This window comes from Cygnus olor, chromosome 10, assembly GCF_009769625.2.
Source record: "Cygnus olor isolate bCygOlo1 chromosome 10, bCygOlo1.pri.v2, whole genome shotgun sequence".
NCBI lineage: Eukaryota > Metazoa > Chordata > Aves > Anseriformes > Anatidae > Cygnus > Cygnus olor.
This window is the reverse complement of record NC_049178.1, coordinates 14,551,887-14,575,272: the sequence shown is the minus strand read 5'-3', so window position 1 is coordinate 14,575,272 and position 23,386 is coordinate 14,551,887. Positions and strand designations below refer to the sequence as shown.

Sequence of the window (23,386 nt, the reverse complement as noted above, 5' to 3'; positions counted from 1 at the left end):
GTGCTCACAAGGAAATGGGGCACCTTGAAGTCCTCTTTAGGTCCAATTCATAAGCAAAATGCAACATTCCCACGTTGGGCACCCAAGAGACATTACGGATTCTGACAAATTGAGCTGGGCTGTCATTTAATAAGAACCTGAGCAATGGTTATTCGTCAGGAGAATGACTCAGAATGTGTCCTCAAGACAACTGGGCAGGTAGAAACCTTACTGCTGCTAAGTCTGTGGGTATGCTTTAGTCATGCGTGCAGTTGTGGGGTAGGGGATGAAGGATCTTATGCAACAGGGGCTCATAACTGCTTCTGAGGAGCCTCAGCTGAGCTCTGCTCTCCCGATATTCAGGAGACTGAAATTCTGTCCTGGTTTTGTGAAGTCTGATCTGTGACTTTGAGAAAGTCTGCGTCTAAATGTCCCAACCTGTAAAAGGCGGACATTGGTGCTGACTTACTCTGCAAACTGTTTGGAGAACTGTACATGAAAACTTCAATAATCGGCAAGTACTGCGCTGCCATCTGGTACAATAAGATTACCACTAAAATTTTTTACAACATTCCTGTGGAAATCAAGACATATGCTGACTTAATTTCATATGATTTTTGCAAACTCAATTTGCCTAGAAATTGGAAGCAGAAATCAGATCACAATAGACCTGCTATTTTTGACGAAAAGTCTCCAGAAGAAGCAGGGCTTCTGCAGAACTACAGAGATGGCTGCGACTGATCATCTACAGGGACAGAGGACAAAGTGCCCAGTGCATGGGCCTGGTGGGACACAACTAAAGGCCTCTTGGGGCCTAATGACTCTGTTTCTACTTGAGTTGATTATCGCCAGCTCCCAACAATCTGAAGGCTTTTCTCTCTGAAAATTATGCAACAAATTTTCATCTAGTTGCCTACATATGGGCAGTTATATTTAAAGTTCTTGACAACTGTCTCCAGTTGGAATTTCTGAACTACTTTGAAATGCTGTTATCGAGTTCATCCCACCATGTACTTCCTAAATACCACATGCATTTAGTATCTGCAAATTCATAGATTTGGAATTAATCTGCAGTTGTAATTACTAGTGGATTATGTGATACAGTAGTTGCATGTAGTAAAGGGAAATTTTTGTTTTCAGCTACATTTGCTCAGGCTTCAGTAAAAAGCAGAATCCACATTATGTATTAGGCATAAAAGTAAAATCATTGAATATGACAAATAAACCAAAAAAGCAATTTACAGAAAGAATGACTCAGCAACTTGTTAGAAATGTGATTTTGAATAATTTTTTTTTTTTTTTGGTCTAGCATGAAATGCCCAAATCAATAATGGTTCCAATTTTGTAAAACATAATCTTAAGTACTGCAAGAGCAGCAAAACCTCACTTCAGACTACCCAAAGCATGAATATTAAAAACTAGCCTGGAATTAATAAGTGCTGGCAAAAGCCAACAGAGCTCTCACTGTGCATTAACAAGGCAGGAAACAGTGGGGAGAAAAACCACTTCCTGCAGCCCAAGGCACCATTTGTGGAGTCTGCTGGGAAAAACCTGTTGCAGCAGCACACACTGATGTGAAGTGAAAGCTCTTTCAGCAACAGCAGATATCAGCACGCAATCACACATCAGCGCAAAGGCTGATCTGACCTCTGAAATACCAGAGTATGCTAATAACATTTTTGCACAGAAGGTGAAGATTTCTATGACTTTTCCACTAACTCTCCTTTGTAGCAATGGCAGAAGGTTTAACGGACTTGAGTGCAGGAGGCTTGAAGGGGTAGCAGTTGTTTACGCTGGCTTGGTGTTTGCTCTAAGGGCGACTCAAGCAGTGTCAGAAATCAGGCTTCCTCGGGATTTTAATGGCAGAATGACTCCACGAAGCACCGTGCCCACCAGGAAACAGCTCCTTCCAAAACCAGGCCTGTTAGACCCAGGCTTCAGCTTCATAGTAACAGTATTTTGCAGCTCCATGATGTGTGCAAAGCAATAACATTCAATGCAATATTTAGTATCTTACATAACTGGGCATTCAAGCATAGCTGGCAAGAAAATGCTCACCATTACACGACAAGAGACGAGCGTTGGGGGATGCTGGCCCTGTGTTAGCAGGCTCCTTCCATTTGGCACCGTATGGGCCCCTTGGAGTGTTTTGGGGGAAGCAGAAGGAAGGAAAATAAATCTGCTCACAGATAACCTAGGCTCCTTCTCACAAGACACTGCTGCTCATACTGAGACACGGCTGAGCTGAGCTTGTTCTATGCCTCACCTGGCATGTTAAACCTCAGTTATCAGACAGGAGCTCAGGGCTGTTTTGCAAGTGGTTTCCATAAGCCCTTACCAGGCTGCTCAAAGCCTTACCTAAACCAGGGCTCTGCTGGCTTCTGAAACCTGTTGTAGAATCTGTACGGGATATCTCCATGTACAAAAGAACCCAAAATGCATACAAAGCAAGAAAAAAAGATGACATACTCATCATGAACTATGGTGGGGCCATCCCTTGTTAAGGCCTCTTCCTTGATTACATTGATAAGTTCAAAGGTACTGCTTATGGGAGCATCTGGGTTTGGCCATTTAGGACACTGAAAGTGGCGGACTTCCAGAACGTAGTCATCCTGAAATGAAAAAAACAGCCTAGGCATTAGCTACTTTACTTTCACATTTATCCACTCCACGTAGAAAGAGCTTCTCTACCAACTGGAAGAGATGCCTTCTTCTTCCACACAGTGTATATAAAAAAAAGAAAGATGCATAGCTCTATAGCAGCTCCGTGAACACCCTAAAATAATACAACTTTAACAAAATGTTTAGTTGATGAAGATTTTATATTTAATTTCAGAGCCTATATCCATATACACCTTCTCTCAGAGCCAATAGCTCAAAAGTCAAACAAGAGAAGAGTAACCAAGGAATCTAAATTTACCAGGGCTTGCAAACCAATGTTTTGCAGCAAAATCCAGCTGCAATTCCAATACCAAACTAGAGATAGGCTTGTAGCTCAAAAGAAATGTGCTTAATAAGCAAACTCCCTTAACTCCCCGAATAATTACACTATAATATTGACATTTATAAGCACAAATAGGACAATAAACCTTGGTGTAGTTTACAAAGAATAATTCCATCTACTTTTGCAATTTCTGAATGAAAAACAATGTCTTCACTTTCAAATATTCACACGTTAAATTTGACAGCCTCACTAGCTAGAAGGATCTACCTGAAGTAAAAAATGTGAGACAAGAACACCTTTCCCCAGTGAGCAACATGCATTCACGGGCATTTACAAGTAAATAGTTTTCAAAATTGTTTGTGAACTCGTCATTTGTCATATTTAAATGATATCAACAACATTTTGGAGAAGAGCCAAGACCCACGTTTGGAGGTTTATTTTACCTGGGTAGCTTCAAGGATAAAGTCATGGATGATAATTTGCTCTTCATTAGAGAGGCACAGTCTGTCTTTGCTGATAAGGGTCACAGTAAAGGCCTCACAGTTCATGGATTCCTCGCGACTTGGCCAGTACACAAACTCATCTTCTGCCTGGAGGAATGAAACAACACACTACTGCAGTCTTTCACATAACTTGTGTGTGATTGAGAAATCCAGCGGATCAAAAAATTGGTTTGATAAACAGAGATGATCAGGAGCTGATCTTTACAAGTCCTTTTTGTCTAAAACAAACCTACTATTAGTCTACTAGTAGTCAGTAAGCCTGCCAGATCCCTCCTTTGTGTGTCCGAACAGGTAACGTCTGCTTTTAATTGGTTTCATAGGGAAATGGTTATCTTACCTCACTCGTACTTAACCTTTGTATTATATCCCAGGCTTTATTACCTCCTGCCTAGACAGTTTTGCATGAAAGGCAGACACCTGTTTAGAAAAAAATCATTAACCTTTAATAATTAATTGCTTATTATTTTAATTTATATTTTTTGTGGCCTAATCCAAAACTCAAGGGTATTAGTGGAAGGTCTGTGGATCAGGTCTAGGTAGAAGAGTGATGTATACTTCGGAGTGGAATTTTTACAGGTTGGGGGGAAGAATGAGGAAGAAAGAAGACACCCAAACTCATGAGAAAACAGGAGCTATGAACCCACTTCATCCCTCTGCAGCCATGAACGTGTCTCTAAAAACAGGCTTATTTCTGTGGGCCTGGAGCCTTCATGCACATGATCTGCAAGACACCCTTGGGACTTCGGTCTTAAATGAAAACAGTCCTGAAAACAGGACCTCGGATCCTAAGTGCTCTGAATGCTCTGCAAATTCCACCCTCAGCGTGCAGCAACCCGTGTAACATTGCTGAACACTGTGGAAGTGACCTGTTCTTTGATGCGACAGGTTCTCACAGCAGGCATTATGGTCCCATCCTTTGGCATTAAACATTTGTCACCTTGATGCTGTCCCAGTTCTGTTCCACCCCTCCTCAGCAACCAAGACAACTCAAACCAAACACTGAGCCAACATAAGGGTGCTAATGCTCTGCTAGCCAACCTCCACGCTGGGCACCATGAAGATGAAAGCGGGCACCAGACATCCTTACAAGGGATATGGTCGTGGCCGGTGCTTCTCCTTTGCCCTTTATATCACTAATGTTCTGCTGAGCTAGTCCACAGAGTTGTAAAGACAAGAGCAGCCTCTTCATTTCTACCTGACATGTTTTCATTTTGTTAGTACTTTGTGATTCAATCTTATTTCTCTGAACACTCTTTGCCTTGCGGTGCCTGCAATCCCTTTCATCACACTGCACACAGGGAGCATATCGACTGCTGGCTCTTTAGTAGTGCCTCACGACTGCTATTTTCCTGCTGTAGTGGAGGTGGTTTCTCTACCATTCTCAGCTACAATTGTCTCTGCATCTCAGTTATGCATGCAAGAAAAAATGAACCATTTAGTTCCTAATCCTTTTCATCGTGCCCTCTTGAGACATGCTAGTAAATCTGGAAGCAGTGATTAGCACTTCACCTGTGTCACTTGCTTCTCTCTGTCTCGTTATCTCCACTTAAATTAACATACGTTTGCTTTTTGCTTACATCAAAAATAACTTTTGTAACCTTTCCCAGCCTGAAGTCTTGCATGGCTTTAGTCTTAAACCCCCTGGAAACAACTGACTTATCCTAATGTCCCTGCTTCGTATTTCTGCTCCTGTCAAAGTCCTCACCCATGGCCCTGGCCAGACAGTAACGTCACTGCCTTACATCCTGCCAGCCAGGTAACCCACAGGAGCTTCGCAGAGGCTGTCATCGCCAGCATGCTGCCTGGGAGCACTGTGGTCTGCTCTAGCTCGCTGCAGTTTATGCTGTCTTTCCCAAGGGTGAGGGCAGAAAGAAAGAGTAGAAAAGAGGCCCCACACCTAGGAACTTATCTATTTGTGACAAGCTTAGGGCAAAGTTTGAGAAGGTGGCCCCAAAACTGGCTTTTCTTTCCACCAGAAAATAGCCATAGCACATATCTACATGAGCGGCCTGCTGGGCTGAGTGACAGCCGCACAGTGCAGGGAGGGAAGCGTCTCACTCACCAGGCTCTGGTTGTCCGGCAGCATGACGATGATCTGTGCATTGTGATCCCAGATCATTCGCCAGAAATCTTTAGTTGTATGTGGCAGCGGATGTTGGGTTATGATGAACTCGTTACTCCTGTAGTAGCCCTTTTGCAGGAAAACAAACCGCAGTTACTTACTGCCTTCAACACTTTTAGAGCATTAATTTTATCTTTGGGGACACATAATGACCCTACTTCATTTTATTCCACAATATTTTCACACAGACTATAATTTTGTAACTCCATTTCCATCCTGCAGAGTCTCCGTTGTTTTCATTTACTCTAAATCCCAGTATTTATTTGACTGTATCTCATGGAAATACACATTCCACCTAAATGCATCTTGTATTTAATTTTTTTAGGCAACAATCTTTAATAAAACACAGTTAATAGCTTTACATTATGGGGAAGGTGTTAAAATCTCATCTGTTAATACACAGCCATTACATACAGAATTAAGACAATTACAGGCATCTGGTATTTAGCACCTTAGAATTGATTTTACTTTGTAATTAGGTGTTGGCTTCCTCACCATGATATAAGAGGCATTAATGTAATCAGTTCCCTTCATTCCAGGCAGCGGTGCCAAGCCCACTCTAGCACGCTCAGCTATAAGATAAAGAAAAGAAGAAAAAAAATATCAAAGTCTGGTCATGGCACATTGCAGAAAGCAAGAATTTCTCAGACGTTAACAAACCAAATACTGTGCAGCTCCCATCTCCCCCAGGAGTAGGCCAGCACTTTAACCGTGTTAAAGCATTGCCTGCTAACACAGGATATAAAAGAGAATGTTGCACAATATTCCCACAAGGACAAAGTAATTTCAGGAATCAAATTTTACTATAGCAAAGATTTTCACAGCAGGCTGAATTACCAAATAACAGTATATGCAGTGATAACAGGGGATTTAAGGTAATTCTTGACTGCAGCGTTCCATTTGTCTCCAGCAGCACACAAACCCAGCTGATTTATTTTGTTTTCCCTACCACTCCGTAGCACGACCATCACTCACTCCTCCCAGCTGGAGGGTGAGATAACCTCCTCAGACAAAGCCCTTCCCTAACAGGTAGCCCCGCAGAAGTGGCTACGTGTTCTTCAGGAGGTCTGCACTGCTCCGTGTTTGAGGGTTGGGTTCAACAACATCCTGAAGCCAACTGACAGGCTCCTACTGCCCAGCTGAAACCACTGCAATCACTGCAGCTACATGACACCAACTCTAAAGGTGCATAGGCTATTTCAGTCCATCCACCTTTGTTTTTAGCGTATATCCTTATGATTTCCCTTTTTATGACCAACCTTCATGATGGACCAAATCTGTGCCATTATGACTTTGCACTAGGCTTGGCTACTGCCTGTCCTGTACGTTCTGTGCTTGGGGGGAAAGTGATGGGAACTACACTGTGCTTCTGCTTGGTTTGGTGCAAGTTCATACTGTTTAGCAATCGGGCACAGATTCCGTATTAATAACTGTGAAACTGTGGCCTTGGGCACTAAATACCCTCAAATCTACAGAAGTTTTGCACAGAACAATTGAGTGTACTAGCTGAATTATAAAAAACTTGTGCCAATCACCCTGGGAGATCTCACCTGAGCTGGGAGCTGTATCAAAGTAATTATCACAGTATTCCATAGATTATCCCCTACCTATTTATTCAAATTCTTAAGCACTTCAAATTAACACTTCACTTGGACAGTATATCTGGCTGACACCGTAACTATTTTCTTTTGTTCAGTTTCATCAGAATAATGGTGAAAGACAGCTTGGTCTGAACAGAATATTACAGTTCTCCTTCCTAGTGGCTCTGCCTTTTCATGCATAACACGGGGAGAATTCGCTACAAAAAGTTATGCTAGGCAGTAATCAAACTGAAGATGTGATCTTACACGGCACGACTGATGAGTTCCTGTTTTTCTCTTTGTTGCAGTCTTTCTGAGCACTGAAGCATTCCACGTATTTTGCATTACACTGTGTAACCAGCTGAAAGAGAATAAAGTAGTAAGTCACTCCTCATAGCGATCTAAATGAAGAGAGGTGGTTTCTTTGCCAACTCCTGGGAAGACGCATCAGTAGAAGAATAAACTGCTTTGTTAAACTTGTTTAAAATACTCAAGATGCCAATGGAAATCATCCTTTTCATACAATATGTTTAATGGATAAAAAGATCTTTGCAGCTCTCAGCTTCGAAACATCCTGAAAATGAAGTTCCATCAAAATGTATTTTCACAGAACACTACATTTAGTTATCTTTGAGAATATATTTCAAAGACTCGCAGACATTTTCAGTCAGAAGCAGGTCTCAAGGAAGAAAAGCTAGCAAAATAAAACAGTGACAAAAAAAAAAAAACAAAAACTTTTACATTTCTTTCAAAATAAAAGTGAGATAATTCCTGCAGAATGACTTTTTCCTGCCAGGCCTTTTGTGAACCCACCATGCCAGCGGCAGAGATCTGAGGCCATGGGTTACATTATCTGGTCTGCTAAATTTGTTCTGGGCACAATGAAAAGTCAGGGAGGCAGATTTGTATTTGAATATTCTGCCAGTGTATGGGGAATCTCTAACAGAGCAAGGAAGGTGAAGGTGGGTTTTCCATCTCCTGCACTAGCAACTCATCACTCAATGTAATTTTACTCTAAGACAGTTGAATGTGAACTACTGTCCCAAGGCATGAGCACAAGTTATTTTCTGCCAGCTCTGTGGTAGCAGCAGAAATCGGGGAAAAATTTAATAATTGCTGCTTTCTTAGTCCTGGTTTCATATCCACTCTAAACAAGATAGTGCTTAACTCACCTCTGTACTCGCAGTAGGCCTGTTGGAAGTTACAGAGTTTCTAAATATCTGTGCAACTCTAGCAGAGGAAGCCATTTCTGAAAATGGCACTTAAATTTTTTGAAATTTTGCCATGAGTCATGAGAAAACATCTTTACACTTATAATTTAATATTTTTAATAAAAGTGGAACACTTATTTTTTTAATAACAGATGTTTTTCTTCTGTCACATTTTGTGTGTGTGTATGTTTGTACTTGTTTCTTCAATTTAATAATTAAGCATCTGGAATTTCTATACATGAATTCTGAAAATATCTTGTTCATTTGTTGAATAGCTTTGCATCTGTTAAAATTTAACAGTTTCAATTCCTCAGGTAGTTATTAAACTGAGTGAGTTTATCTGTGAAAACAGACATCATGTGTAATCTTCCTATGATACACAGTCTCACAAAATAGTTTTAAATGCATTCAAATAAAATGCAATCAGAAAATCTTAGGTTTCAAATAGATCCAGGCAAACAATTTTACTTTGGCCATGATGAAAGCAGCTGTAATATAGCAAGGAAAAGCAGCAAGCATAGTTAGCATTGAGAAAGGCATATTGCTTTTCCTGGTCTTAAAACATTTTTAATTCTACAACACTGAAGTAATAAGTGGTACCAAGAACCTCATTTCATTTTGTGCTCTATATATATGCATGAGAATCACAGTTTAGAGGAAGACCTCCAGCCAAGTTACCCACACACTTAGGAACGCCCCAGCTTCCTTCGGAATGCGGAGACGAGCAGCACAGTTCAAAGCAGTATCCATGTTCCTCTTCTCACCTTTGACTCCAAAGGTATTAGTACTGATTTCCAGCAGTGCAGCTAGGACTTGTTGGACACTGAGCTTCCCAAGATGATGTGCTGTGCTAATCAAGTGTTCTGGTTTGGTTCATTATCTATGACAATAGACGGTGAAGACATGCCATGCAACACAGAGTGGAGAAATTAAGTCCCTCTGGATGGGAGTGACAAGCCTTACCTTGAACTGTTTCTCTAGTCGTGTCTTCCCTCCTATGCCGGGTATGAGGATGCTGTTAACATAACTGTGCAGCTGGTTTGCAGATACTTCAGTCTCTTTCCCAAGGATGGCTTCCAACAAGGCATCATGAATAAAAATGTACTGCTCCTAGATAAACAACAGCATGTCACGTAGGCACTTGGAATAAACTGAACAGCTGGCTTTAACTGAGGGGTAGAGCACTAAAGGAGGGCATACAAAACAAGCCACCCATGCAAATACTGCCAAATCCAGAATAAACATTTACAAGTGTAACAAATACAACTCCGAAGAAGTCATATGCAAAATCTGAAGTTTCTAGTCTAGACAAAGAGAGACATTCCTGTGCAATAGATGTGATATATTCAATACTTACAGAGGTGTAAATAAAAAATCTATTTGCTTTTTGATTGCAACATAATAATGAACATGACTTTAAATTGAACCCCACTGCAATTGTTACCTCTGTCTGGACGAGGTAGTTGCGCTGTGTCCTGATATGTTTCAGGAAACCCAGGACATTAACTGTGCTTTTGTCTTTTATCTGTTGCAGCATACTGTCTATCACAATGTAGGTACCAGTTCTGCCAACACCAGCACTATGGAAAACATGAGAGAAACTCCATGTAATACAGGTGGACCAAAGTAAATGTTCACAACAGGAGAACAAATGCACCTGTTCCCAGACTTTCGTGTCCCTGCTAGCCTTAACCACAAAAGTTACTAAATAGAATATTTTGGTTTTCTGGGAATTTTATTGGGCACGTATTTCCTCCCATATGTGGTAACTTGTATGTAAGAGAAAGATGAGTGTTACACAAGCCATTGTGCCTGTGCCACTGGAGCTGGCTTGGCTTGTAGGCCAGGGCAGCAAGGATGGGGCTTCCATAGTCCTGGATTTCACAGCCTAGCTGTTTGCACGAGCTGAGACTTGGATGTGCTGCCTCCATTGCTGTTGTTACTGGTGTTGGCCAGAGGAAGCCATGTGGCAATCTACCCTGTGCCAAACTGGCGAGGTTGCTCCAGGCTGTGGGCTGTCCTGGTTGGCTTCACCATGAAGTAAGGCTGAAGCTTCATGGTGGAGCTGTAATGGTGCTCTGCAAATGCAGGTGGTACCAGCACTATGGCAAGGCCTGGGGGGGCGGGGCTAACCCCGTGGAGGCAGGACTTCTGGAAGGGGAAGAGGGCAGTCCTAGGCCCAACACAGAGGAAGGAGAGGGGAATCATTCAGAGTTGCTCAATGAGCTCTAACCCCATCATTTTCTCCTCTTTGCTATGGTGTTGTACAGCCCCCTTGCACACAGCAATGGAGAACGCATCCTTCAGCTCATTTAAGGGAAGTGTAGGCAGGTGGAAAACAGGCTTTGAACCAGAAACTGCACAGCCACATCAGTGCAATGCTCAGCAGCTCACCATCATAATGCAGGGCTTTGCTAACGGAACTGGGATGCTTTTGCCTTGGAGATGGCTTAAAATGTAGGCAAAGCTAATTCATGTCTCCCTGCACTCCACAGGGCAGGCACACTCCTGTGCTAATAACTCATGGTGTTTGCCTTCACTGGTGTTTAAAAGAGCACACACTGCAAAATAGGCATTTGTACCATGAAGTAATTAATCACACCCATCATACCTGCAGTGCACAACCACTGGTCCCATGTCTGGGGTTCTGGCTGCAGAGGATCTCCTAACGAAGGTTAGCACAGGCAGAGCATACTCCGGCACACCCATGTCAGGCCACTGAGTGTAGTGATACTGAATAACTGTTCTCTCATTCTGGCGCCCTTTTGGGTTTCCTTTCTGACCCTGCATGCAAAGTAGGAGCAGTGAAAAAGAAAGATTAGGAAAGAGAAGCATGCAAATATATTCAATCCTACTGGCTTGCTCGGATGAAAAAGTGCTGGACTCTTACAGAAGAAATCTTCTGCAGCTCTGCCTCCTGCTAGGTGGAGACAGAGTTCAAGAAAAAATACACATGGGAATAACGGCAGCCGCTGTGATACCTAACCAGCAGCAAATTTGAGAGAAATAAATATAGGTTAATCCCTTCACCAGGTTCCTTGTAATCCTGGTTTTGTTTACTTATTTCCCATCCACCTGCTGCTGCAAGTTGCCTATGCAACAGCTGAATTTTCTCCTGCATGGCTTGCATCCTTTACACAAGCTAGAAGGCATCCGGATGAAAACAGTGAAGGCTTCACCCACCTTTTTCATCTTCGTGTTCCTGACTGTGAAGCGGCGCACAGTGTAGCAGGCGTGAATGTTTGTGCTCTTCAGCGTCACTATTATGTTGCCATACTCCTCGCTATTCTCTGACGGCCAGTACTGGTCGCATTTTCTCTGAACAAAGACATAGTTGGATGGGTTGGCTGAAGGTTTGAACTTTCTTTACATTTGTGTTTAAATTTTTTTATAAAAAGTAAAACCATGGCTAGCTACGCAACCCTCTATGTTAGCTAGAGTTTAGACATCAACATGTGTCATCCCAGACCATTTAAAACAAATTCTGCCCACGTGATTTGGAGAGATAGTAAGGAGCATTTGCTAATAAACTAGAAAATCTCTTACTCTTCCTTTTTCGACAAGGTTTGTGATCATGACAATGATTCCAGTATTTTGTTCCCAAATCATCCTCCAGAAATCTTCAAAGGTAGACTTTAAAGGTCCCTGGGTAGCAATGTAGGCTTTTGCTTTGTTGTAACCCTTCAAAGAAAACCATAATGCCAAGTGAGATGAAAGCAATATCATGGCAGAGATATTAATAATTTAAAGAGAACAACGAAAGGTGCCTTTCTCATTCAGAATAGTGAGGAATTTGTAGCAAAATGATCATGTGAAATTGGAAAACACAAACACTTCACAAGTAGCAATACTTCCTCCTTGTGGAGGGATTTAGAGTTAGAGAGGAAAAAACAACTCAAAGAACTTACATCAACGTAATTAGCATTAATGTAGTCACTGTGCTTAGAATCCTTTCCCGGTAAAGGCCTTAGCTTCACCCTACTGTGATCATCTGCAGGACAGAAAACAGAGCAGAAGCATTAAGGAAACATGATGCAGAATTGCAGGTAAATGTCCCTTTTCCTAGGTATTGGAGCAGCCCTTATTAATACCCTGCAGAAACTGGCTTTGGACTGGAAGTGGAAGGTGTCTGTTCTTGGTCACCTGAATGAATTGTCTGTTCTTCGCCATCTGATCATGGTAGCAGGTCCTCAAGGCTTCACATCCCTTAAATCACACAGCTCATGCTGGGACAGCTTCTCTTTAAAAGACACTGTAGAAAGATCTCTAGGATCATCTGCATCGCACAGTGTAATGTGATTCAAAGAGCCACGGCACCACACAGGGCTGTGTAACGCGCAGAGGCACCAGCTCAGCTCTCGCAGGCAGTAGAGCTTCCTTTGCTTGGCTCAGTGTCTGAGCTCATTATCCTCCACTCTGCTGTGCTCCAACAGCTCTACTGGGTCTGGGAGAGTGAATGTCCCCACTCCTTCACCACCCTCATCCTACCAAGAAGATAGACTTTAGATCATGCTTTTCTACTCTTTAGCTCCCATTTTTCTTGCACTCAAATGCCGGACTTCCTGCTTAAATCGGAAGAAACTGCAGCTCTTCTGCTTCTAAGCAGCAGTATGGGCCTGGGAGGGGCTTCCAACACATGCAGGAAAGAGACATGTGGGCTAACTTTAAGCAGGAAGAATCTGTTTTTTTTAGCCTTCCAAGGCACCAAGGGAGAAAGAGGTTCCTTCAGGTGCAATTTGGAGCACCGAAGTTCCTGCTTCGATTCTCCTCTAGTGGTACATCTCTCTCTGTGCTTAGAGGGACCAGACACCTATGTCTAAAATCAGAGCTGGGACATCTGCAGTGAATCCCCTTGCCCAAGGACACATAGTGAGTGTGTTCCTGGTTCTCAGCCTGCACCTCGATAGATTCTGATAATCAGAGACATGCATTTCCTTCCTACGCCATCAAAAACATTCAAGATTTATTGTAAATTTAAAGAACTCTGGGGACTCCGTATCAGCGACTTTCCATCTTTGATCCTAAACCACAGTAACTGCTGCACCTCACATCAGAGAACAACATGGAAAAAAGTTACTGCATTTACATCCCAGGCCTGTAATAATTTGCACTCTAGTCCAGATTTTCAGTTCTCAGAGGAATACAGGCAAAGCCTGCATTGTGCTACAAAGATCACTGCTTGTCCAAGTTGTACACAAGGTTGAAGCAGTTTGAAATACAGCAGTTATATTCTGTAAGATTTAGCACCTTTGGGATTATAAGGAAATCTCAGGGATCATCAGTAAAACTCTTTCCCCTAACTTGCACTTCCCTTAGGCCAGTTTTCAGATGTTAGCAGGCAGAAGAGCTCTGATCATCAATTTATTCCAGTTATTCCTCCACAAAGTTTCATAGCAAACTGGTATTTCTAAATCTACGCTTGGACCATCAAACTGGAAACTATTCTAAAACAAAAGCTGGAGTGAGATCCTAGCCTCAGAGAAGTTAAAATGTCCACTGCCTTTAGAAGGAAAACGATCTCCCAGTCACACTGTCATGTATTTATTAATTATTGTTTAATAACATAACTTTAACCCACCTGCCTTTTCCAGTCACACAGACACAGTGTGAGAGGAGAGTGTTTTTTCTGCTTGATTAAATGTGCTCACTGCTGGTGCTTACTTACATGCTAGGATGTTGATGTATCTGTTCTTGTGCTTGTTGTCGGGGTGGTTGGAGTGCTCTGCAGTGATGTTCATGTCGGCTGTACAGCGTTGCACTTCCTAGGCATAAAAATTATTCAGATGCAAAATGCGTCAGCCCCCAAAATTAAGCTTTATTTCCTTTTGCAACAGCTCATAGAAACCATGTTCAAAATATCGATATCTTAATTGCTGGATTAAACACACAGTCATTCAGCATTTTCCTGTAGGACATGGTCTGCTTAAACTGAGGAGGCGTTCGCTGCTCCCTGGCTTATGCTCCTCTCCGCAGACCTGGTGACAGATGCAGTCTCGGCACCCCAAGGGTCAGCTGTCCCCTCTGACCAGCAGTCCATCCATCTTCGGGACTGCACCTCCTGTGGCACCCCACTGTCTCCCTCCTTGGGAAAGGAAGAAGAGTCCCTTCAAAGGCAAGAGTGGCCACAATGCAGGGTAAGAAATGAAGCACAAAGAACATTTCAAAGGCAGTCTTTTGACCGCAGGACAACTAATTTGCTTATAACCTCTCAAAACAGGGTTTCTGACATTTCAGTTTGGCACTGACCTTTTGTTAGTTCTCTGCAGAGAGATGCCTTTTATAAAATATAAATAAAATAGACCTCTGAAGATAACAGCTAGTGCTTTAAATACCACTTCTTGGACACTGATGAACAGCCAATGATATAGTGAAAGGGATAAAAGGTTGCATCCACATATATATACTGGGGCGACGTCTATTCAGACATTCAGAAAGCAGAATGAGTCTGTCTTGAAGCTCGAGATGCAGGTGTCTGTCTAGTCAGGTTAGATACCAAACTGCCATTGACTTTTCAGCTCTGAACCTACCCCTTACACCATTGGACATCAGAATACAGGGCTATTGAAAGGGGGCGGTGGAGGATCATTTTTTAGCCCCTTGAGAAGCAGCTATTCCACTTGGCCAGGCTGCCCTAGAGATTTACATGTGTCAGAGATTGTCTTGCAAACTAAACCACTACAATTCCTCAACTCATGTATGATGCCACCTCCAAGACAGATTTTTTTCGTTTATTTAATTACAATCATCTTGAAAATGCTAAAACTCTTTTTATCAATAGCATAAATATTTGCAGTTTTAAAACACATTTTTGAAAAATATATCGATGTTTGGAGCTCACAAAGTTGTGGAAGAAATTAGTTATTTAAATCTTTTGTGAGTCCCAGAAATCACACCAAACAGAACCAATTTAGCCCAAGGATATATGGGGCAGTGCCAAATCGCTTTGTACTCCAGGCTTTAAAAATAACAGTACAGAACCTGCCTAAGAGGGAAAGTCATTAGGAGCTCACAGCTGCTACAAAGATCACAAGCTAAGTGACAGAGAAAAATTATCAAGAGAAATGCTATACAAACAGCAGATGTAACAGAGTTCAGCATTATGCAGACATTTCACAAAGGAGTTGCATTACAATTTTGATATCTTCCCCAGCATTTACATTTTAAAAGTGCAAAGTGTACTAAAACCTTGAACATTTTATAGCTTTTATATCCCCATGACACTCCCAAATAACAATTGCTTCTCTTTTTCTCTTCCCCCTCTCCACAGGGAGAAATACACTGCATTCAAGAAGGTGAGCTGAGCAAAGACAAAGAGGAATCGGGCAAAACTCTCAGCTGATCCTAACAGAATAGTTCCGTTTCTATCATGGATGAAAACCCACATTAAAATGTGTACTTCCCCTAATTCTGCTTGTCAGCTCCAGTAAACAAGGGACTTCTGATTATGCACTGGGTAGGATCAGCTCAGCCTAAGTCATAAATGGAAAAGCAGCATTACTTATATGTTAGCTCGATTTAATGTAATTTTGTTTTACCTCTTTTTGCATTAGAAATCATATAATAGCACTGCTGTACTCTTTGAGTTCACTCCTAAAAAATACCCTCCCACTTCTGAAAAGCCTTACGTCAACCCCTACATCCCTGCATCACTACAAAATTCCTTTTACAAGTTATTAGTATTGAAAGCTTTATGCCAAATGCTGCAGAATTTAACACAGATGAATCCAAAAAGGTTCTGTGGAGAATACTCTAAAAAGTTATAGAATGTAATAGGGAATTACATCCCTGCTAAGGAATTTTCTCTGACAGTTTAAATACTACATAATAAATGTATCACTTTCTATTAAATTCTATAGGACTTTTCCATAAGGGAATTGTTGGTGAGGTTAATCACTTTAATTAACCTTTTTATGTTGATGCTGACTGTTTTCTCAACTGTACATGTTCCCAGCTGGCCAATATAAAGTTAATAGGAGAGGAAGATTAAGCTAAGATGGTGAAAAACACAGCAGTGGAAAAGACGGTCTTATGCTGTGAGAGCTGATCATCTGAAAATGGCTTTTCCTACCACATAACATTCTAAGTGAATTTTAATACTCTGGAAAACTGCTGTAATGCTGGATTTCTGTTCCACAGGAGACTGTGAAAAGGAGATTGTTCAAGAAAAGCTTCTCCCTTGCCAATATACCTTTTTTTTTTTTGGCCTTTTTTAACATCAGTGTAGAACAATGAAACGGCTATTTCAACTCCAGCTCCCTTTCCCCAGTCCAGGGCACACAAAGCATTGGGATGCTGAGGCTGTCCTACAAGAAGGGGCCTGAGAACATCCTCCAGTTTCGTGTTGGCCACTGACAACGCTTGGCTGTGCTGCACGAACAGGTAAGACTGAGAGCACAGGTTGGTTATCCATGGTCTGCCCTCCTGGGTTCACCTCTCCAAATTCTAACAGCAAATGACTAAACCACAGGCTCACTGAAACAGACAGCAAGGCATAAGTTAACATTCCTTTGTTATTAAAGTCAACGTGGTTCCTTTCATCAAAGCACAAAATGCTTCAAGAAGGCAAGACTAGTTGCAGCCTGTTATCTATGCCTCAGCTCAGAATATTATTTGCCCTTTGGCAGAAGGGGATGGCCTGGTGTTAATAAATATCACTCTGGAGGAAGTTCCAAAAAGTCACTGTTCTAATTACGCTACTTTACCACATTTTATGTGTATTACATATTTATTTTCTCAGCATTTTCTATTGGTTACGCAATTAACGCCCTGGGATTTCTAAGTCGTACTGGCTACAAAGTCATTCATTTGCATTACTAACATCCCCGTGATTATATTATTATTTCAACTCAAGTTTGCAGGCAGCCCACCAGGTCTGGTCTGATCCCAGGCTGCTCACTGCAGCCTAAACAAACTCCTCTGCAATTAGCACATAACTGCTTCTGGCACCTCGGAGTAGTACAGCCACTGCCCCTACCACCGCATCCATTATTCGCCCTCTCATATCAAACAAACGTTCAGGTCCAGAGTCTTTTCTTCGCCTTCCTTAATCCTGCTTAGCCTCTTCCCCTGATTTTAACGGCGGCTGTGCTAGCGCACCGCTGCTCTTCATGTTTAACTCTGCAGAACACATTGCTGTCCAAAGATGAATGGATACAGGCTCTTATTCTGTCCTTTCAACTTATCATTGACAACCCAAGAAACCAAAGTACATGGTTTCAATTGACAGTTAGTTACTGTAAAAAGTGTTCTAGTCTATGCTATTATGGCTAATTTACCTTTTAATTATATTGTCCATGCTAATGCTAATTGGAATTTGATATACCCAGGTTTAACGACCCATTTTCATTGCCTTTCTGAAACAAGTTAAAGATTAGTTTCTTCTAAACTTCAAAGAATTTCCATTTAAGTGTAAAATCAAACCGCTTCAGCATCACGCTGGCAATATAAGGTTCTGAGCAAGAATTTTTGCTACAGTGACTGAGCAGGAACTCGCTCCTTTGATTTGGCCTTATGCAGTGCTGCTGTTGTTTCCTATTACTTTAGTAAAGAGATGTCCTAGCAGGGGCTGAACTGTAAAAGCCTATGAATAGCAATGAGGAGGAATCAGGAACAAAGGAAAGGATCCTAACCTGAAGGACTAAATTAGAGAAGATCCGTGGCTATTTTTTGATATTATTGTGATATTTTTCAGCGTAAAGGCAGCTAGTTCATCCACCCCCAAGATCATTTTTGATCTATTATTTTAATCCCAAATTAGAGAATTCTCTGGTAGCGCTCTTGCTGTTTCTTTTATCACAGCAAACACGAAGACGGCACACCAATAGAGACAGCAAATAGCATTTGAAGATCTCCCACAGGAACAGTGTAGATTTTTGCAATAATTTAGCACTAGTAGAAACTCTCTGATGGCACTCAAGAGAGGGGTGAGCTGGGGACAGCCTAGGCAGAAGAGGAAAATAAACCAAAAGGACTGAACCCAGGAATAACAGTGGAGGAATCATGAATAGATCATTAAAAATTCATGCAAGTGTGAGCAAGTCAGGACCACTGAGCTGGGCATGCTGCTAAGCTGTATACCCGAGCGATGCCTGCAGATGTGGGAGAGCAGAGGATGGTGGAGGACTGTTTGCTCGCGGTATCCTGCCCTTCGTTACGGTCTGGCTTGAGTCTGACCGAAACCTTGCATTCCCCGTGTGAAGCTGCGGCTGCTCTGAGTCCTCCTCTGAGGACTTCCAGGCAGAAACTTTGTGGATGCTGCTGGGCCATAATTAACAGACAGCCTGGAGGTGTTTAAGAGACGTGCGGATGTGGCACTAAGGGACATGGCTTGGTGATGTGACTCGGTAGGCCGGGTTGACAGCTGGACTCGATGATCTGAAAGTCTTTTCCAACTTCAATAATTCTACGATATCTGGATTTCTTTTAGAGTTTCTCTTCTACTTTTTCTCTTAATTCATACCGGTTTCTTAGGGTGGGTCAGGCAGTGAGACAGAGACTCCAGGAAGACCTCTCCTGCAGCAATCCTTCGTCCTCCAGCTTCACAGTGCTGCTTCCCTTTGCTTTTACTACAGCAATGCACAGCCTGAGAATACCTCTAATTATGGCAGTTTTGGGCCAGGGTTATAAAACATTTCCCAGTGCAGCAATGTCTGCTAGCAACATGCTTTTGAAATGGCATCCTTCTACTGCCAAATTCCTTGGTGTAGATGCAGTTACGAGTCTGGTGTAAGCTATGTCTAATCTGTAAAAGATGCCAGTGTAACTACACAGTGTTTTTAGTGCCTTGAGAAATGTGCAAAGCGCAGCATTATCTCAGTCTTCAATGCCACCTTTCACTAGAGAATACCGTCCTGAGGTCACTGGTTAAAGACAGCTAGTGACCCCTGCCCCAGACAGTAGCAACTGTGAGAACAGCGTTAGCAAATCCCTGCCCCATTGCTGAAGATATGGATTTATGTTATTTTCTTACATTTCAGGACATTTAGAAGAAGGTGCCACTGGAGTATAAAGATATTTTCAATTTATGTGATGAGGGAGCTAGACAGCCTGCCTCCGAGTTCAGCGAGCCTGTTCAGACTCCAAATTGGCAATGATTCATTACCTTCACACAGGCACTGGCAGGAGAGAGGTCTGCGGAGATTGCATTCACCCACTCTAATCGCTCCCGCAGCAGCACCGACCAACTCACTCCAGAATTAGGGAGGAGGTGAATAAAATTGTCTGATCTCAGAAATCCAACTAGGGCGTCGTATTACAAAAATGCATAGTTAGCTTTGGGGACGGAGGGTCATTTCTTGGCTTAATGTTCCTTTCTTAGAGCACAAGGACATGACGACTCTGAGAAAACTTACTGTGTTATGCCAGTAACAGGCCAGGGAGAGGGAGTGAAAAGCTTCACCGTGGGAGGTGGCACTTCACACCCTTCTTTGATACAAGACTTTGGAGGGCACATGCCCTATATAATCAGGCTGAGTATCAGGGGAATAGAAGATGTGACATCAGTTTTTAACAAGAGAATCAGAAGGGATTTCAGGCACTACAGCCCACTGCGTCTGACTTGTCTACAGGGCAAACTGCTAGACGCTATAATAAATAGCAGAGTCAGTGAGTGCCTTGAACACGCTGTGGAGAGGTCCCTGAGGAAGCCCATAGGTAAGGACAGTCTAGAAGAGAACTGCATATTTAGTTTTCCAAAATGGTTTTGGAAAGGTCTCTCAGAAAACATTACTTAAAAAACTGATCTTTCGTGAAGCAGAAGGAAATTGCCCCTGTATACTAAGAGGCATTCGCCACGCAGGAATTGTCAGTGTTCATGTTTCACCAGTGGGACCTTACAGGGACCTAATCTATTCATAAATGGACTGCAAAGCAGACAAAGCGTGTTTATGATGAAAAATTATTCAGGATAATTAGAAAAAAAAAAACTGTTTGTTAAGGGAAGCAGAATGATCTCACCATACTGAGTGGCTGAATGATAAAATGGCAAATGAAATTCAATGTTGATAAATGCAAAGTGATGTACTTGGGAAAAACAACCCTAACTATACACACACCCTGACAGGTTCCCAATTTGCTCTCGCTATTCAGTGACGAGACCCTGGGGTCAGAGCTGATAGTTTTCTGGAGGTGTCAGCTCAGTGCTCAATGGTTCTTAAAAAACAAATAGTATATTAGGAAGGATGAAAGTAATGGAAAACCAAACAGAAAACATCACTGTGCTCCTGCAGAACTCTGCAGTAAACCCACTCATTACATACTGTGCACAGCTTTGGCCTTCCCTACCTATCCTTGAAAAGGATATGGTAAGGAAAGAAAAAGGTAGAGAACACGTCATCATAAATCTAGAATGGCTTCCTCAAAAAAACAGACTGAATTCTTCAGATCTGAAAAAAAGATGATTTGAGGGAAGTACACAGAATTACGTGAGGCATTTAAGTGAACAAGTTTTTGTAATGCAAAAACTAGGAGGTGCCAAGAGAAGTTATTAGTTAAAACCAAAGGAAGTCTGTTCTTGTGGAACAAATTGTAGAATTCATTGCCATGGGATGCTTTGGGCACCAGAAGTCTAAAAGGGTTCAAGAGGTAATTAGAAATTTGTGGGAAAAAAGGTCTATCAAAGACCATTAAATATAATGATGCCAAGAAAATCTCTGGCTAGACAATGAGTAGATGTAACTTCTGGCTCAGGAAGCCTCTCAATCTCTGCTCAGTCTTCTCCCAGAGCACACAAGGAAACAGGCACCAAACTCTGCCCCAGTGCTGCCCTGTAAAAGTGTAGTACCTCACCTTGTATGCCATGGCAGAAGGGTGCTGGAGCTGCCTGAGAGCAAGCCCCAAAACCTCCTTGAGCTCTTCTCAGTTTTAGGTTGAACAAATTCCAAGGTGAACTATACAAAGAGTTACCTAAGAAACCAGCACTGACAACACAGGAGTGTGGACTTCAGTTCAAAAAGCTGTTCGTTGCTGAGTATTAAATCAGGCCTTATATTTCTAGTTTATATCAAAAATTGAAAATTCATGGGACTCAAAGGAAATCTTAACAATTCTGTATACACAAGGAAGCTCAGCTATCACCAGACAATAAAGCTGGCTACTGGCACTGTGATTACCCCCAGGGAACAAGGAATTGTTGTGGATGTACTTTCCATCAAAAGATTTGTGAGTTCAAAGTCCTTTTTAACTCTCCACATAAACCGCTTCCTAAGCACATTCACAAAATATTTAGCTGTAATTACACTCATTTTAAGAGGAGGAAGGGGGGAGTATTCATACAATTTACTTCCACGGGAATCTTCTTCATGTAAAAAACAACTCAATACAACCCACAACATGCTGCCAAAAACACAGGAAGAGACGTACACCAAAAACTAGCAACAAACAGCTGGAGAATGTTTACCTTCTCCATAGGGCAGGTTATGTCTGTGCCTAGGTTAGCCTTTCCTTTCTCACGTTTCACCATAAAACCTCTTGCCACGGAAACTTCTGAGGATATTTTTGATCCTTTTCTCATCTAAATAATCCCATGTACTACCATGGCTATCTTTGGGAAGATTTATTTATTCTGTAGTATTGATCAGTTTGTTTTTTCCCAGCATCTCCTCGCCACTCTTCTCTCTTCCCTTTAGACGTAAAAAGCAGATTTTTGTAAAAGGCCCATATGACTGCAGAACCTGATAGCCCCTTTCAGAAGTTCCCTAGGCATGGAGGTTGGAGGTACATAATTAATACTGCACACGTGTACTGTGTCTGCATACTGCCCAATCCTTCAGCAGTACGTCTGTGATCTAGATCAGGTATCACTTCACCTACAGGATCTGTGAAAAATTCTGGGTTCACTCTTCCATCCCATCACTGTGAAGCATAAGGGAGAGAATCAGGCCCACGAGGTGTCAGCAGGGCAGAACGTAAGCCCCAAAAGCGAGATGGATGGTTTATGCCAGACAGCAGTTGTCTCGTTCCTATTGCCTCTCCTTACTCTAGGAGAACATTTCGTTTAGTCTTTAGCAAGTGGAGACCTCAGCTACAGAGAAATACATCTGAAGTAGCTATACAGACTTCAAAGGAGAGGCTCCAAATTTTGAGCAAGTGGGGAGAACAGAATTTGGTGTGCGCAGTGTAGTCGGAGGAGTCTAACTTCCTTCAGAGGGGACTCCACAGTCCCCAGCACAGCACTAATTGGCTAAAGCCATCTCTCCTGACTGGCTGCCACGGCGTGGCACTCGCAGCAGGGAGCTCCAGGAGGAAAGGAAAAATAGGGCTATTAGAGCAGTGTTTTCCTTTGCTAAAACATGGGCGGAAGGTGTCCAACATTTGTTAATAGCAGTGATTTTGTGACAGCTGAAGCAAAGCCAGCTTAAAGCCAGACCAAGTTTACAGATGTGTTGCTGATTATTTTGAATAATTAAATGGTGTAAAACCCAGCTGTGATGAATAGCACTGGGGTCGCAATTCATAAATAATTGAGAAGAGTGAGTCGCATTTGATCAGCCTGATCAAATTCTGCTCTCTGGAGAATAAATGTTTGTCCTGAATACCATCAACATTGTTAAATGCCTCAATATTCCTGCTCAGCCATCCAGCCAGCAGTCAATTGAACTAAATCACTTTAACACCTTACACATTTGCCTTCCTCATGAATACAAAATGTTTCTAACTTGCACAACGCTTTTGGGGCATCAGACAAAGCAGCCTCTCTTTATAGACAGTAACCAAACAGCAACAATAAATGTTTTAAATGATCCCATTAAAAACAATTCCTGCATACAGTCTTGTCTTTACTGCAGTAAGTAAGGAGGCTGTAGATATTAGAGCACCTATTTTGTTTCGTTGCTCTGTTTGTAAGCAGAGCTACCCGTGTGACTCACATGCATCGCACAAACACACCTCTTTCTGCTGATAGGGAAGCCAGCACCACAGCTCCACTGCAATTTTCCGGGGCTCCTCCTGCTTCTAAACGCTTCCAAAAGTTCAGCTGTGACTGTGATTAGACTGAAAGCAATACCTGAAAACTACCCAGAGAATACTGACTACTACTTACTGGGCCCGAT

The 23,386-nt window shown here is 42.2% G+C and overlaps 1 protein-coding gene across 3 annotated transcripts in view; it reads right to left on the bottom strand.

Moving 5' to 3' along the window:
- Positions 1–23,386, bottom strand: part of PTPRG (protein tyrosine phosphatase receptor type G) — a 402,944-nt gene that overhangs the window by 7,097 nt on the left and 372,461 nt on the right. For all 3 annotated transcript variants that reach the window (XM_040569169.1, XM_040569170.1, XM_040569171.1), the window contains 12 exons: positions 14,005–14,101; positions 12,248–12,330; positions 11,886–12,020; positions 11,523–11,657; positions 10,951–11,123; positions 9,784–9,919; positions 9,303–9,449; positions 7,396–7,489; positions 6,044–6,120; positions 5,489–5,617; positions 3,367–3,513; positions 2,449–2,591 (listed from right to left, as the gene is read on the bottom strand). In XM_040569169.1, the coding sequence (XP_040425103.1) occupies positions 2,449–2,591; positions 3,367–3,513; positions 5,489–5,617; positions 6,044–6,120; positions 7,396–7,489; positions 9,303–9,449; positions 9,784–9,919; positions 10,951–11,123; positions 11,523–11,657; positions 11,886–12,020; positions 12,248–12,330; positions 14,005–14,101 (1,496 nt within the window). The remainder of the gene's footprint in view (positions 1–2,448; positions 2,592–3,366; positions 3,514–5,488; positions 5,618–6,043; positions 6,121–7,395; positions 7,490–9,302; positions 9,450–9,783; positions 9,920–10,950; positions 11,124–11,522; positions 11,658–11,885; positions 12,021–12,247; positions 12,331–14,004; positions 14,102–23,386) is intronic.